This window comes from Rhinoderma darwinii, chromosome 2 (genome assembly GCF_050947455.1).
Source record: "Rhinoderma darwinii isolate aRhiDar2 chromosome 2, aRhiDar2.hap1, whole genome shotgun sequence".
In the NCBI taxonomy this organism is placed as follows: Eukaryota; Metazoa; Chordata; class Amphibia; order Anura; family Rhinodermatidae; genus Rhinoderma; species Rhinoderma darwinii.
This window is the reverse complement of record NC_134688.1, coordinates 75,018,687-75,031,319: the sequence shown is the minus strand read 5'-3', so window position 1 is coordinate 75,031,319 and position 12,633 is coordinate 75,018,687. Positions and strand designations below refer to the sequence as shown.

The 12,633-nt window shown below is 42.9% G+C and overlaps 1 protein-coding gene across 3 annotated transcripts in view; it reads left to right on the top strand.

Moving 5' to 3' along the window:
- The window catches only part of FAM124A (family with sequence similarity 124 member A), a 74,746-nt gene extending 67,054 nt beyond the window's left edge, over positions 1-7,692 (top strand). For 2 of the 3 annotated variants that reach the window (XM_075850054.1, XM_075850051.1), the window contains exons 3-4: positions 323-1,062; positions 6,164-7,692. In XM_075850054.1, coding sequence (XP_075706169.1) covers positions 323-1,062; positions 6,164-6,931 — 1,508 coding nt within the window. In that variant the 3' untranslated portion in view covers positions 6,932-7,692. The remainder of the gene's footprint in view (positions 1-322; positions 1,063-6,163) is intronic. The other variant, XM_075850053.1, reaches the window with a different exon arrangement.
- The last annotated feature ends 4,941 nt before the right edge of the window (positions 7,693-12,633 follow it).

Here is a 12,633-nt window from a genome sequence, read left to right as displayed (position 1 = left end):
TTTTATTTTGCAGCATTTTTTCACAACTGCCTAAAACTTTTGCACAGTACTATATACGTACATAAAATTATAGCTTTATTTTGTTGATACCAGATATTACTGTAAAGCTCTAGGAAAGCAAAACCTAAGTACCACTACTGTAGTGTATAATGTACATTGTTGTGGTAGGAATATTGCAGACAAATGCACAAAGCAATGGTTAATGTTCACTTTTTATGAGCTAACCTTCTATACCTCCTTTTAAAATTATCTATGAAGTTCTTTAACATATCGCCAATGTTAAACAGATCTAATAATATCTCTCACTCATTTGTCTTACTAGGTGAGCTCTCTGTTGATGATGGGCAAGATCCATTCCTTGTCAGCATCCATATTATTGCAGACCCCAGTGAATCCAGATGTCTCCAAGGAGCTATTGACAAAATCCTGGCATGGATCCACCCTGACCTGCAGTTGTTCCGTGTTTCTGAAAGAAGGATTTCCAAGAAGAAGAAGAAGCTAAAACAGGGCTTTACCTCTCAACCCGCTCTTGCAGTTATTTTGTTTTTGCAAGAGGAATATGGAGAAGATCAGATCTTGCATCTTCACGAATGTTTCCAAAAACCTCCTTGGCAATTCCATCACACAGAGCGTGTACATGGCAAATTTCTCCCTTATATGCCATGTAACCAAGACTTTTTTACCTTGGCAAATGGAACTCCACTGTGGGCCATCAGACAGGTGCATTATGGGAAGGAAATTATCCGCTTTACTATATATTGCAGCTACGAGAACTTTACTGACATGATGAAAATGTATGAACTCGTACTGAAAAAATCAGTCTGGAAGAAAAAGGCAGATTTTTGCGTATTTCCAATTTATTCCAATATGGACATAGATATAGAATTTTCTTTAAAGAGACTTCTTAAGGGCCAAACTCCTGTGCCCCTGGACTCCTCTTTACTGGAGTTTAGAGTGAACGATTTTGGACAGCTTGTTCCCCTGTTGCCCAACCAGTGCAGCCCAATAAGTGAAGGCAGATGGCAGACAGAAGATCATGATGGCAATAAAATACTTTTACAGGTATATATGGATCCTTTCACATGGTCCTGGTTTTGAATCTGGTGATATCCATCAAAGTTTGTCTGAGATTTAAAACTATATAAAGCTAAATGTACAGATCGTCTATGGAAAGCACCAGATAAGTTCAGTGCAAGGATGTTAAGGCTATGGAGTGATAAATCTGTCCAAGAATTCCATACCTTCCTCTTCATTTATATTGGCAAGTGACAATGTTTATTGAAAACTAGGCTTGAATATCTAGATTTCTGATTAGGCTCTGTTTTTATATGGAGGACCCTGAGCACATTATATTTTGATGACACGTACCAGATACAAGAAATTTTTTTGGGCCATGCTGTGTACGTTTGTATAAGTAAAGCAGAATATATACATAGCAACCAAAAGTAGTTTATTCATGGTGATAATTAATATGTGTAATATTATCCACAGATCTTCAACCATTCTGTTGGGCAGTTCTGCCCGGTAACACTACAGGCATTACCTACTAACATCATCAGATCTAGTTTTTTACCACCTCGGAGGCAGGATATATTAGTCAATAGTTGGTCTCTTGGATGAAAGAATCGGACAAATTTATATATGAGGGTTAGACGAATGAGCGGAAATCGTCCTTTTCGACCTACATTTACCTTGTGTATATGGTCAGTTAACAATCAGATCTGATGGATACAAAAATAATCTCTAAAACCATTAAAGTAGTAGTCGGTGCAGGGTCATTTAAGGGAAAACCTTGGTAATGCTTATTGATGATTGTTTTATGGAAATTAGCTTTTAAGGCCCCCCCTCAATTCTAAAAATAGATGTGGATATTGCACATATTTCACTCACAGCTACTTTGTAAAATATGATAAACCCACCTGTTGAGTGTATTATTTGGAAAATAGTTTACATTTTTACGAGGCCTGGTATAAAAATTACCCTCCAGATTCAGAGGATATCTAAAATGTGCTAAATATATTGACAGCCCACTACTTGGAAGAAGAATTCATTTTCATAGTAAGCATAAAAGTCATACCCTGTAAGTGACTGAGTATTGTAAGGTTTTGTAGACTGTTAACAAATATAGCAACGCAAATCTCATTCTAAAATGTTATTTTTTGTAGGTGGGTGGAGGTTTTGTAGAAAAGAAAGCCATACTTTACATGGTAAAAATTAAATACTTACCGAAGTTACTAACTTTTGGGCAACCTTCATCACTTGACCTTTTAGGACATGCTTACCTAATAGACCAGAGCATTGGAAGATTAAATCAATCCATCAGTGTAAACAATAGAACTCCGTAGAGCACAGTTGTTTCACTAAGGACAGACTGTGAGTCTTTGCATGAAAAGCATTATTGGGCCTAAAATGAAATAATGGGGAAGTTCCTAGCGGGTGTACAAAAGGTGATGGCTGGGGGGGGGGACAAGTGCAAAAGGGATTGTCCAGAAGTAACAATCGAGGCGAATCAGTAGACTTAGGACAGTATAAGACTTTAGGAGACTTAATTGTAGCCGGCAACAGGAGCAATGGCTGGTGTAAAGGTGATCACCGAAGAAATCAGAGTGTGGCAGATCAGAGCGTGGAGAGGGGGGAAAGATTCCAAGTCTTCAGGGAGGGCAGATCACATAAGCTGTTAAAATCATAGTGTAGGTAGAGAGGAGAGCACACAGACGATCAAGATGCTTTCTATATACTCTGACCTGCTGTGTACAACACCCACTTCCATCTCTAACACTGAGAGAAGAGAGCGGGAGAGCAGTTCCGACTTAATGATTTGAGTTAGATTTTGCAGGAGACCAGCCGTCTACAGGAATTACACTCTACAGCAGCCAAATGGTTGGACATTTTTAATGAAGACTATTTAGAAAGTTGCTTAATTTTGCATTTTGGAGGCAAATGAACAATAAAAAAAATATATCAGTACAAAGGTGTCCATAGCCTTTAACTAAAAGTGATCTTCAAGTTGCTTGAAGGTGAGGCTTTGATATAAAAGTATGGATTGCAAAATTTGGTGTAAAAAAAGGCCTAATATACAGTTAGGAGCTTCTGATCACACCGTAGTAGGACTATTTCCACAATTGCTGCTTATCCTGAAGCCGCCAAATACAGATGCCTGTTTGCTCATACAGTAACTTAAAAATGCATAGATTTGCAAAGAATTTTGTGATTTCACATATAAAATTTATGTAAATCTCTTCCCACAATCCCTTAAATTAGCATGAAATGCTTTTTTTTGTTTTGTAGAGAGGTCATTTTACAGCAGAGATATGTAGACAAAAAAAGATGGACAGATGATAGATATTGCTGCTATGGTCATATTTAATATAACGCATGACAACCACACCAGCCGTAGTAGTAACACTCTGAAACTGCTGCACAGCACCATCTACTGGTAAATTTCTGCTATCACACAATTTATAAAAAAAAATTGGGCAAAGAAAAACTGGATCAGTTGTCAATATTAACCAATTTAGATTCCAGCGCTCATTTTTGCATTTTATCAATTTGGTTGAGGGAATACAGTTTTAAACGGAATATAACATGTATTTGGGTGATTTATCCCGCTGTGTAAAGATTACATTGTATGCAAAATGGGACTTTTTGTCTCCTACTCCTATAAATTATACATACACGAGGCAGAGGTCTATGATAAATATGGTGCACATTACTTGTGACAATTTTCAAACAGTTGCAAAGTTTTTGAGGTTTCTAACATTTCTCCTTTATAAGGCCTCATGCACACGAACGTATTTTTTTCCTCCCGTAAATACTGGCGTAAATACGGGTCCTTGGTCACACGTATTCGACCCGTATTGCACCAGTATTTACGGACCCGTGCCCGTAAATACGGGTCCGGTGTCACCCGTATTCCACCCGTATTTATGGGCACGTTTTCACTGCAAAATTGCACTGCACTAATCGGCGGCCTCTTCTCTCTATCAGTGCAGGATAGAGAGAAGGGGCAGCCCTTTCCGCAGTAAAAGTAAAAGAAATTCATACTTACCCGGCCGTTGTCTTGGTGACGCGTCCCTCTTTCAACATCCAGCCCGACCTCCCTGGATGACGCGTCAGTCCATGTGACCGCTGCAGCCTGTGATTGGCTGCAGCGGTCACATGGGCTGAAACGTCATCCCGGGAGGCCGGACTGGAGGAAGAATCAGAGGGGTGTTCTGGGTAAGTATGAACTTCTATTTTTTTTTACACGTTGATCTATATTGGGATCGGTAGTCACTGTCCCGGGTGCTGAAAGAGTTACTGCCGATCGTTTAACTCTTTCAGCACCCTGGACAGTGACTATCCACTGACGTCGCCTAGCAACGCTCCTGTAATTACGGGTGCTCACACGTAGTCACCCGTAATTACGGGAGCCCCATAGACTTCTATGGGCCTGCCCGTTCCAGAAATAGGACATGTTCTATATTTTTCAACGGCACGGGCACCTTCCCGTAAGCATACGGGGAGGTACCCGTGGCCAATAGAAGTCTATGGGCCCGTAATTACGGGCGTTTTTACGTTCGTGTGCATGAGGCCTAAGGAATGAGGATATGGGCATGGCTTGTTTGTCAAATTTCTGCGCGTTTTTTGTTTTTTTTAAGCAATGTCTAATTATAAATTCTCTCTAAAAACAGAATGTTGTGTTATAAATACAGAGCCCACGTAGAACAAGTCAGAGCTGGAGCAAAGCTTGGGCCCATAATGTTAGTGTAAAGAGGGACAGTTCTTTCATAACTCAAGCACTTGCAACATTACTCATAAATCTGCTCCATAATGTCCATATGAATATAGTATTCCCCATGTAATACCCTGCTAGCCAAAATGAATACTTATTAATTAATAGCTCTCGAGCTGTACATATTTTCGGGATAGAGCGACATTAAAGGGAATGTGTCGCTAGAAATTTTTTATAGTTAAACAATTATTACTTAAGTGATTACACATTGTTTTAATTTTTGTAATTTTTTCAAAATCAGGAAATATTATAAATTAGATTCTAATTTATAATATTTCCATGTGCTGGCCACTAGAGGGAGCAGTTCCCAAAATTGCAGCATGGTCAATGTGGTAAAGCAACCTCATTGCTTTATGCTGCAAATTTGGGATACACACACTCTCTCTAGTGTCCTCACACAATCCCCCTCCCTTATTCTGGCTAGTGCCAGGAGAAAGAGGGGTTTGAATGTCTTCAAACCTCCGACACTGTGTGCCGCCATTTTCTGAGCGACTGCACAGTGTAGGAGGATTAGATACAGTGCTCAGCAGACAGTATCACACGAACATAAATTACCTTCTCCTGTCGCCTCCGCTCCTATTCCTTTCGCCTTCGCTTCCTTGAACATATGGCCGGAAGCCGCTGCCGGAATTCGTCATCTGACTGTCCGACTGCGGCTTCCGGTCCACATGAAAATGGCGCCGGATTTCGCTCTGCGAATGAGCTTTGTTTTGGTCTGTGTGGGAGCGGCGCATGCGCCGTTCCCACACAGACGGCGTACGCTTCAGAGAATGGACACCTACAGAGATGAAAAAAAAATGGCAGCCCCCATAGAAAAGTAAAAGTAAGAACAAATTAAAAAGTAGAACATAAGAACACAAATAAATACAATTTATGTTAATATCATATTAAAAGCAATATGATAAAAAAAAATATTTCATGACACCTTCCCTTTAAGGATCTGACCATTTATATTTGCTACCAAATCCAAGTCATTGGGCATTGGTGGTTCATTAGTTAACCCTGTTGCCTTGCAGCACCAGGGCACTAATTTCAGATCCAAACAGTCAGGCTTACAATGCAGGGTTAGTTCTCCTTGTTCTTAGAGGTTTTCCTTCCACTCACCAAAAACATACTGAACATACTTTTTATTTGATATTGGCCCCAGTGTGGGTTTCTGAAATAGCAGAATTAGATTGAGAGCGCCACTGGGTACAAAGATGGAGGATTATCTTTGCACAACGCTATGGAATATTACTGCTACCACCTCCTATAGAACCGTTATTATCCTGTTAGTAAAATGTGATTATCAGTGTACAGATCTGGCATTTCTATTATTTCCCATGTATTATTCAGTATCTCATTGCATTGCACACTTAGAATAAATCTCTAACCAGTATTCTCTTGTAGCAGGTTCATCGCTTGACCAGAAAATCAATCTGGAAACATCAAAGGTATTTATCGCGAAACTTAGCTGGGACGACACCACGTATAAGCATGGTTCCTCACAGTCGCAAGAACAAATATGACAAAAACATGACGCACCTGAGCAATGGAAAAGTTCCAGGACTTGTAAAGTTTAATCAAAACGCCTCTAAAAACTCAGTAGACATTACCCCAAGTTCTTCGAGCAGCATCCCGCAATGGTTTCAAAGAAGCAAATCTTTGGTATGTCTCCCAACGCAGAACTCTTTCCCATCATGTGAGTCTTTCCCTTTCAGCGAGCCCGCTCATTTTTATCAGCATGACCTTCAAGAGCTTCCTTCATCGGTTTGGAGGAGCAGTCCAAGGATCAACATTGATGAGCTGGAGGGGGCACAAGAGACAGATGTGGACACGGGAATGAAGCTTTCAAGTTCAGACCTCTCCGTTGTGTCGGCTTATTCACCTCTAGATGGACTCTCTAGTGACTTAGAAGCTTCCCTCCCTTCACCCGGAGAATCTAATCATGAGAAACCATCTTCAAGGAATAAGCTCTGTGAGCTTTCACATGAGTCATTTAATTCTGTTTCTGAAATATCTTGCTCTTTGGTATCTTCAGTGTTTCCCGTTGTTTCTGACTCTAATTCCCTGACAGAATCCCAGAAGGACATTGAAGGTCATTACCATAATAACATTGAGATCATCAAGCATCCGGCAGAGGCTGAGACCTTCGAAGAGGAAGAATTTTATATCTGATCTTTGGCCGAGTCTTCCATTGGCTTATGTGTATTCCTCTTATAACCGATCACGTTATAGGATAAGACACTGACCTTGAACACTTGACTTTTCAATTGTGAATATACAGTAAAAAGAGACTGGCAGTATTTGGTTTAGTAGTTTAACCCTTTGTGAACCTTTCAGACGATATTAGAAACATTTTCAACTACTACCCCCTTAATATAATATTGTTATTGAAATTGTTCCCTATATTTGTGAGTGTGACCCCATTAAAATTATTCAGGGCTGCCTTGAAATTTAAGATTCTTTGATACTTTTCTACAGACCCATCTGTATTGAACGGAGTATAGACCTCCATCTTCTGAATTTCTAAGATGTCTGTTCAATTTTCATTTGCCTGCATGTTATTACTGGGTCACCCCTGCAAAAGAAGGAGCACATTTTCTATTATATTATATTATATTATATTATATTATATTATATTATGGAGCTGCCATTTAGTCTATTTGAGTTTTTTAGTGTAAAATATAAATTACTTTTTTAAAGGACAATATTTTTTGATGATGTGAAATCTGCTCAGAATTTAAGTAATTCTTAAAATTTTCACAACATGAGCTGCTAGGAGTGTAGAGAAGAGTGTACCAGTGCTTGTGCCTTATTCTATTGTCATAACAACTGTACGAATTAACTAAAATTGAGTCTATCGTTACGGAGACAAATTAATAACCTGTATCCAAACTGGTATCAGAATAAATATCGGTGCATTTTCCTCAGTGCTGTATGTAGTGGTCCTCATGTATTTTTATACTTCTTCTTTTCTGTATGTTTTATCAGTGAGACATGTACTGTTTTATGACCCCACACACACACACACACACACACACACACACACACACACACACACACACACACACACACACACCACTACCCCTCTATTTTTATTCTCCAGCACAGCGGGGGTGCAGTTCATACTTTTTCTCAGAGATTTTGATCATTGTTGCCAAATCTCCTCAGGCAATATTGAGCTCTTCTGATTGATGAATGTGCTTGATCTCCCATATATGACCTGATTCTCTGTTTAAAATATTGAGCTTAAAAGGGAAATCCAGTGAAAATAATCTTCTGGTATGTTATAAATACATGTGAGAAGATTACATTGGTGAAGTCTGTGATCTCGTGACCTCTGAACCCTGCTCTGATACAGATATCGGCATGGAATTAGCAGGTGCAGCGCTCTTCCTGGCACCCAATCGCAGGATAGAGAGTGAAATCTTTAGAATGAAGAGGCACTGTGTCACAAAGGGTCTGTGGGCCCACTGGGCCGTACCGCCTTGGCGGTAGGGCAGCTGGCCAACAGGGCGCAGGTCACAGTCTATGGTATATAGGGTACCTGTGGCAGCACGGACAGTAGCTTGGCAGGAACTAGGCAGCGGGTGGACGTCGGGCGTGGAGAAGCAGGCAAGTGTGGTATCCAGCACAGCACGACAATAGCAAGCACGGCACTAGATCGGGATACAGGTACGGGACGGGAATAGGAACACTGGGAGCAGGAAACACTAGGGGACCATTTGCATAGACAGACTAAGGGATACAAAACAACGCTCAGGCATAGAACTAGGGGGCTGGACCCCTCTTATAGTCCAGGGTACTCACGGGTCAAAGTTCGTCGGTCCGGTACGTGTGCTGCCCCTTTAAGAGCGGGCACGAGCGTTCGCGCGCACCCTACGGGATCCGGCAGAGGTGAGTGGACGTGAGCGCTGGCGTCTCCTGAGCGGGAGGCTGGGGCCAGCTCTTGCCGACTCGTTGCTGCGGCTGTCAGGGGGAGGTTGGAGCTGACAGCCCGCAGCCACGGACATTACACACTGTGAGCGGCCTTCGTCCAGAACTTGTTTTACGTTGGTTGGTGCCCTGTGCAGTACCTTCTGTTAGCGCCCCATTCCGCTGTATGGTGCAAATACACTGGAAAAACCAATGTACATTAACCAAATAACAGCTCCATACATAAAGTAATCTAAAAACTGCATTACAATGTCTTAATAATACTGCTATACAATTAATAATAAAGGGGTTATTTTGGATTTTTAAATTGATGGGGTCCGAACATCGGCATAGAGGCCATCAGTTTTAAAATCCCTGATAACACCTTAACAGTTCCTGGTGATCACAAGTCTCAGGTGGCAGGCTACAGGGCCAGCCTTAAGGTTGTGCGACCTGTGTTATTGCACAGGGCGCATCACTCCAGCAGGTGGAAGGGGGCGCTGCGCTAGCTCCCTTCCCTTGCTTGTTTCAGAAGCGCCCGGCAACTCAGCAGCTGTCTTTCAGCCCAGGCGCTTCTCTCAGTGGTGTCGCTACTGCTGTAGCAGCCATAGCAGCTGCTAGCGGCGACGCTGGGCATGAGGGCGCCCGTAGGGACGGGCCGCTCCATGGCCTGGTGGCGCCTCTAGCAGCCGCTGCTACAGCGGTAGCGACGGCCAATTCAATAACATCTGCGTCCTTAGGACGCAGATACTATTGAACATGATAGCAGAGCAAGGAGGTATCTCTCTGCTCTATCTACTAGCGCCACTGTATCTCCTTGAAGGAGCGGAATCCCCGTGTGGCCGGGGATTCCCCTCCTGGATGGAGCTCTTTATGTCTCTGTCCATAGATGGACAGAGACATCAGGGGCTTCTCCAGGAGTGGAATCCCTGACGCTGTGACCGGGGATTCCACTCCAGGAGAAGCCCCTGACGTCACTGTCCATAGATGGACACAGACGTCATGGGCTTCTAGAGTGGAATCCCCTGTCACAGCATTGGCAACGCAGTGGACGGGTATTCCGCTTCAGGAGTTGCCCCTGATTTCATTGTCCATATATGGACAGAGACATCAAGCGCTCTGTCCAGGAGCAGAATCCCCGGCCACAGGGGGATTCCGCTTTCTCAGGGTGCTACAGTGGCGCTACCTACAAGGGGGCTGTGTGGCACTGCCTACAAGGGGGCTGTGTGGCACTGCCTACAAGGGGGCTGTGTGGCACTACCTACAAGGGGGCTGTGTGGCACTACCTACAGGGGGAATTTGAGTGCTGGGCTGATGGTCATTTTACTGTGAGTGGCGGGCTGCTGGTCATTTTACTGTGAGTGCTGGGCTGATGGTCATTTTACTGTGAGTGGCGGGCTGATGGTCATTTTACTGTGAGTGGTGTGCTGATGGTCATTTAACTGTGAGTGGCGGGCTGATGGTCATTTTACAGTGAGTGGCGGGCTGATGGTCATTTTACTGTGAGTGGCGGGCTGATGATCTTTAAGTGGTTTCCACCTCTTACCTCTAATTGAACTTAATAGGAGGCAGAAAATACCTGCGGCTCTCGGTTTTTATAAACGCAGCAAGCTTTTTTTGCCTGTGCCTTTTGCATTAGCTTCAACTACTTCAAAAAAAGTCAAATAATGCTGTTAATTCAAAATCTGCCTCAAAATTCCTTCAGGAGTCTAGTGCTTGTTTTTAGATGTTTTCTGTCTTGGAAAAAATATTTGGTAGGGGTGCCCTGAGGAAATTTTCTTTTTCCAGGGTGCCTCGAGTCCGAAAAGTTGGGAAACTGTGCTAGGCTACAGAATCACGCTGGCCTATGTAAGGATCTCGTAGTGCAGCAGATCAGTTTGTCGTGGGAATGGGGCCTAGGTGAGTATTGTTTGGGGCACTGTCTACAAGAGGGAGGTGGGGGGCTGTATGGCACGATCTACAAGGAGGAGGTGGGTGATTATGGCACGGTCTACAAGTAGGAGGTGGGGGATTATGGCACTGTCTGCAAGGAAGAGGTGGGGGATTATGGCACTGTCTACAGGGAGGCTGTATGGCACAATCTACAGGGGACACTATCTACAAAAGGGGGGGTTGTGGCAGCCAGGGGAGAGGGGCATAATACTGTGTGGGGGCACTATACTGTGTGTGGCACTTGGGCATAATACTGTGTGGGCACAATTAGAGGACAAAATACTGTGTCCTTGAAGGGGTTATAATATATTATATTATGAAATACTATTAGCATTATACCGTGTGGGGGCTCTATATAGGGCATTATACTGTGGGGGGGCATTATACTTTTTTTTATGGGGCATTTTTTTTATGATGGGGTGGGGAGCCGATTTTGCACGGGGTGCCATCTATCCTAAGGCCGACCCTAGCAGGCTATTTCTGGTGCCCCATTCCACAGGAGCAGCTAATGCGCCCGCTCAGTTTGCACACACCTAAGTCCGGCCCTTAAATGCAGGCAGGGATTTTGTGGGCGCTCTGCAGCGTCTGCCAATCCCTGCAGAGAACTTACTGATGTAAGAAAAGGGGGGCTGCAACCTCTGCCGCAGGCCCAGCAATCTGAAGAGTGGTTGTCTATGCGTGTGGGGCCATGAATTTTTACAGTAGAAAGAACACCTGGAAAATGGACTTTGGGAGAACAGTCTGAACAATGTAAATTATCTAGTATGTTAAATGCCTCTTGTGTCCATTCTAACTATTATGATTTTGTTTGCCAGAGTTTCACAACTATTCACAAATAGAAATGAATGGATCCAGAGCACTGACTCAGCATGACTTGATAGGGGTTTTCCAGGTTATAACAATAGTTCTCTGTCCCTTAATACAGGGTGATTCAAAAAGGATGGTGCAAAAGTAAAGGCTTGTAGTTAAAGTAACATTAGTGGTAAATGGCCAGTGACTGAAAATCAAAGCAAAACTGGCTTACTGCCCCTAGCAACCAATCACAGCACAACTTTAATTTTCAAGAGACCAATTTGAAATGTGCTTACATAGTGTGACATAAGATGGCAACATCGAGTTGTGTGTTGGAGTTTTCAAGAACGGAGTCTGTTGTGACAGCACAGTGAAACGTTCAGAATAAATTTGGTAAATGTGCTCTACATAGAAACTGCATTTCGCGTTGGGTGAAGCAATTTGAAACCACTGGGTATTTGCCATGGGTAAAGTACGGGCCACAAAAACTTCGGAAGAGACAGTGAGCAGGATTCGAGCTGTGTATGAGAGTAGTCGTAGAAAGTCGAACCAGGCTAACTAGTATGGAATTACAGATGCCACAATCCACGGTATGGTGTATCTTACGATAACGTCTGCGTTGTAAGACATACAGATTATATCTTCTTCAGGACATGAATCCAGACAAGCCAAAACGCTGTGACTTTTGCAGTTACTTGCAGGGCCAAATGGAAGAGGACAAATTCACTGACAGGCCGGTGTTCAGTGATGAGGCGACCTTTCACCTAAGACCTGAAAGTCCTGAGACAACGCATCACTGAAACAGTGGGGTCTATATCGGAGAACATCCTGGCATGCGTCTGGACAGAACTGGACTACCGCCTAACCATCTGCCGTGTCACCAATGGAAAACACTTTAAACATTTGTAGCGTATAGATAAAACTTGGATAGATAGTGTGTCTCTTCATGTTAATAAATTTGTGATTCTTCTCTCGGTTATAAATGCAGAAGCTACAATTTTGCACCATCCTTTTGGAATCACCCTTTATGTTAAAATACTCACCTCACTGATTTTGGATCATTCCCCCACCACTCTACATGATGACCTGTGGGCATTATTGAAGGCACTTCATCATGTAGGATGGTAAATTATGGCAGGGAACTGAAGAAACTGGTGGCTGGAGATGGGTGCAACACCGGTGTGGTAAGTATATTGAAAAGCTTATTTCAACATTTTAGGCCAGGGAACTTTTTTTAT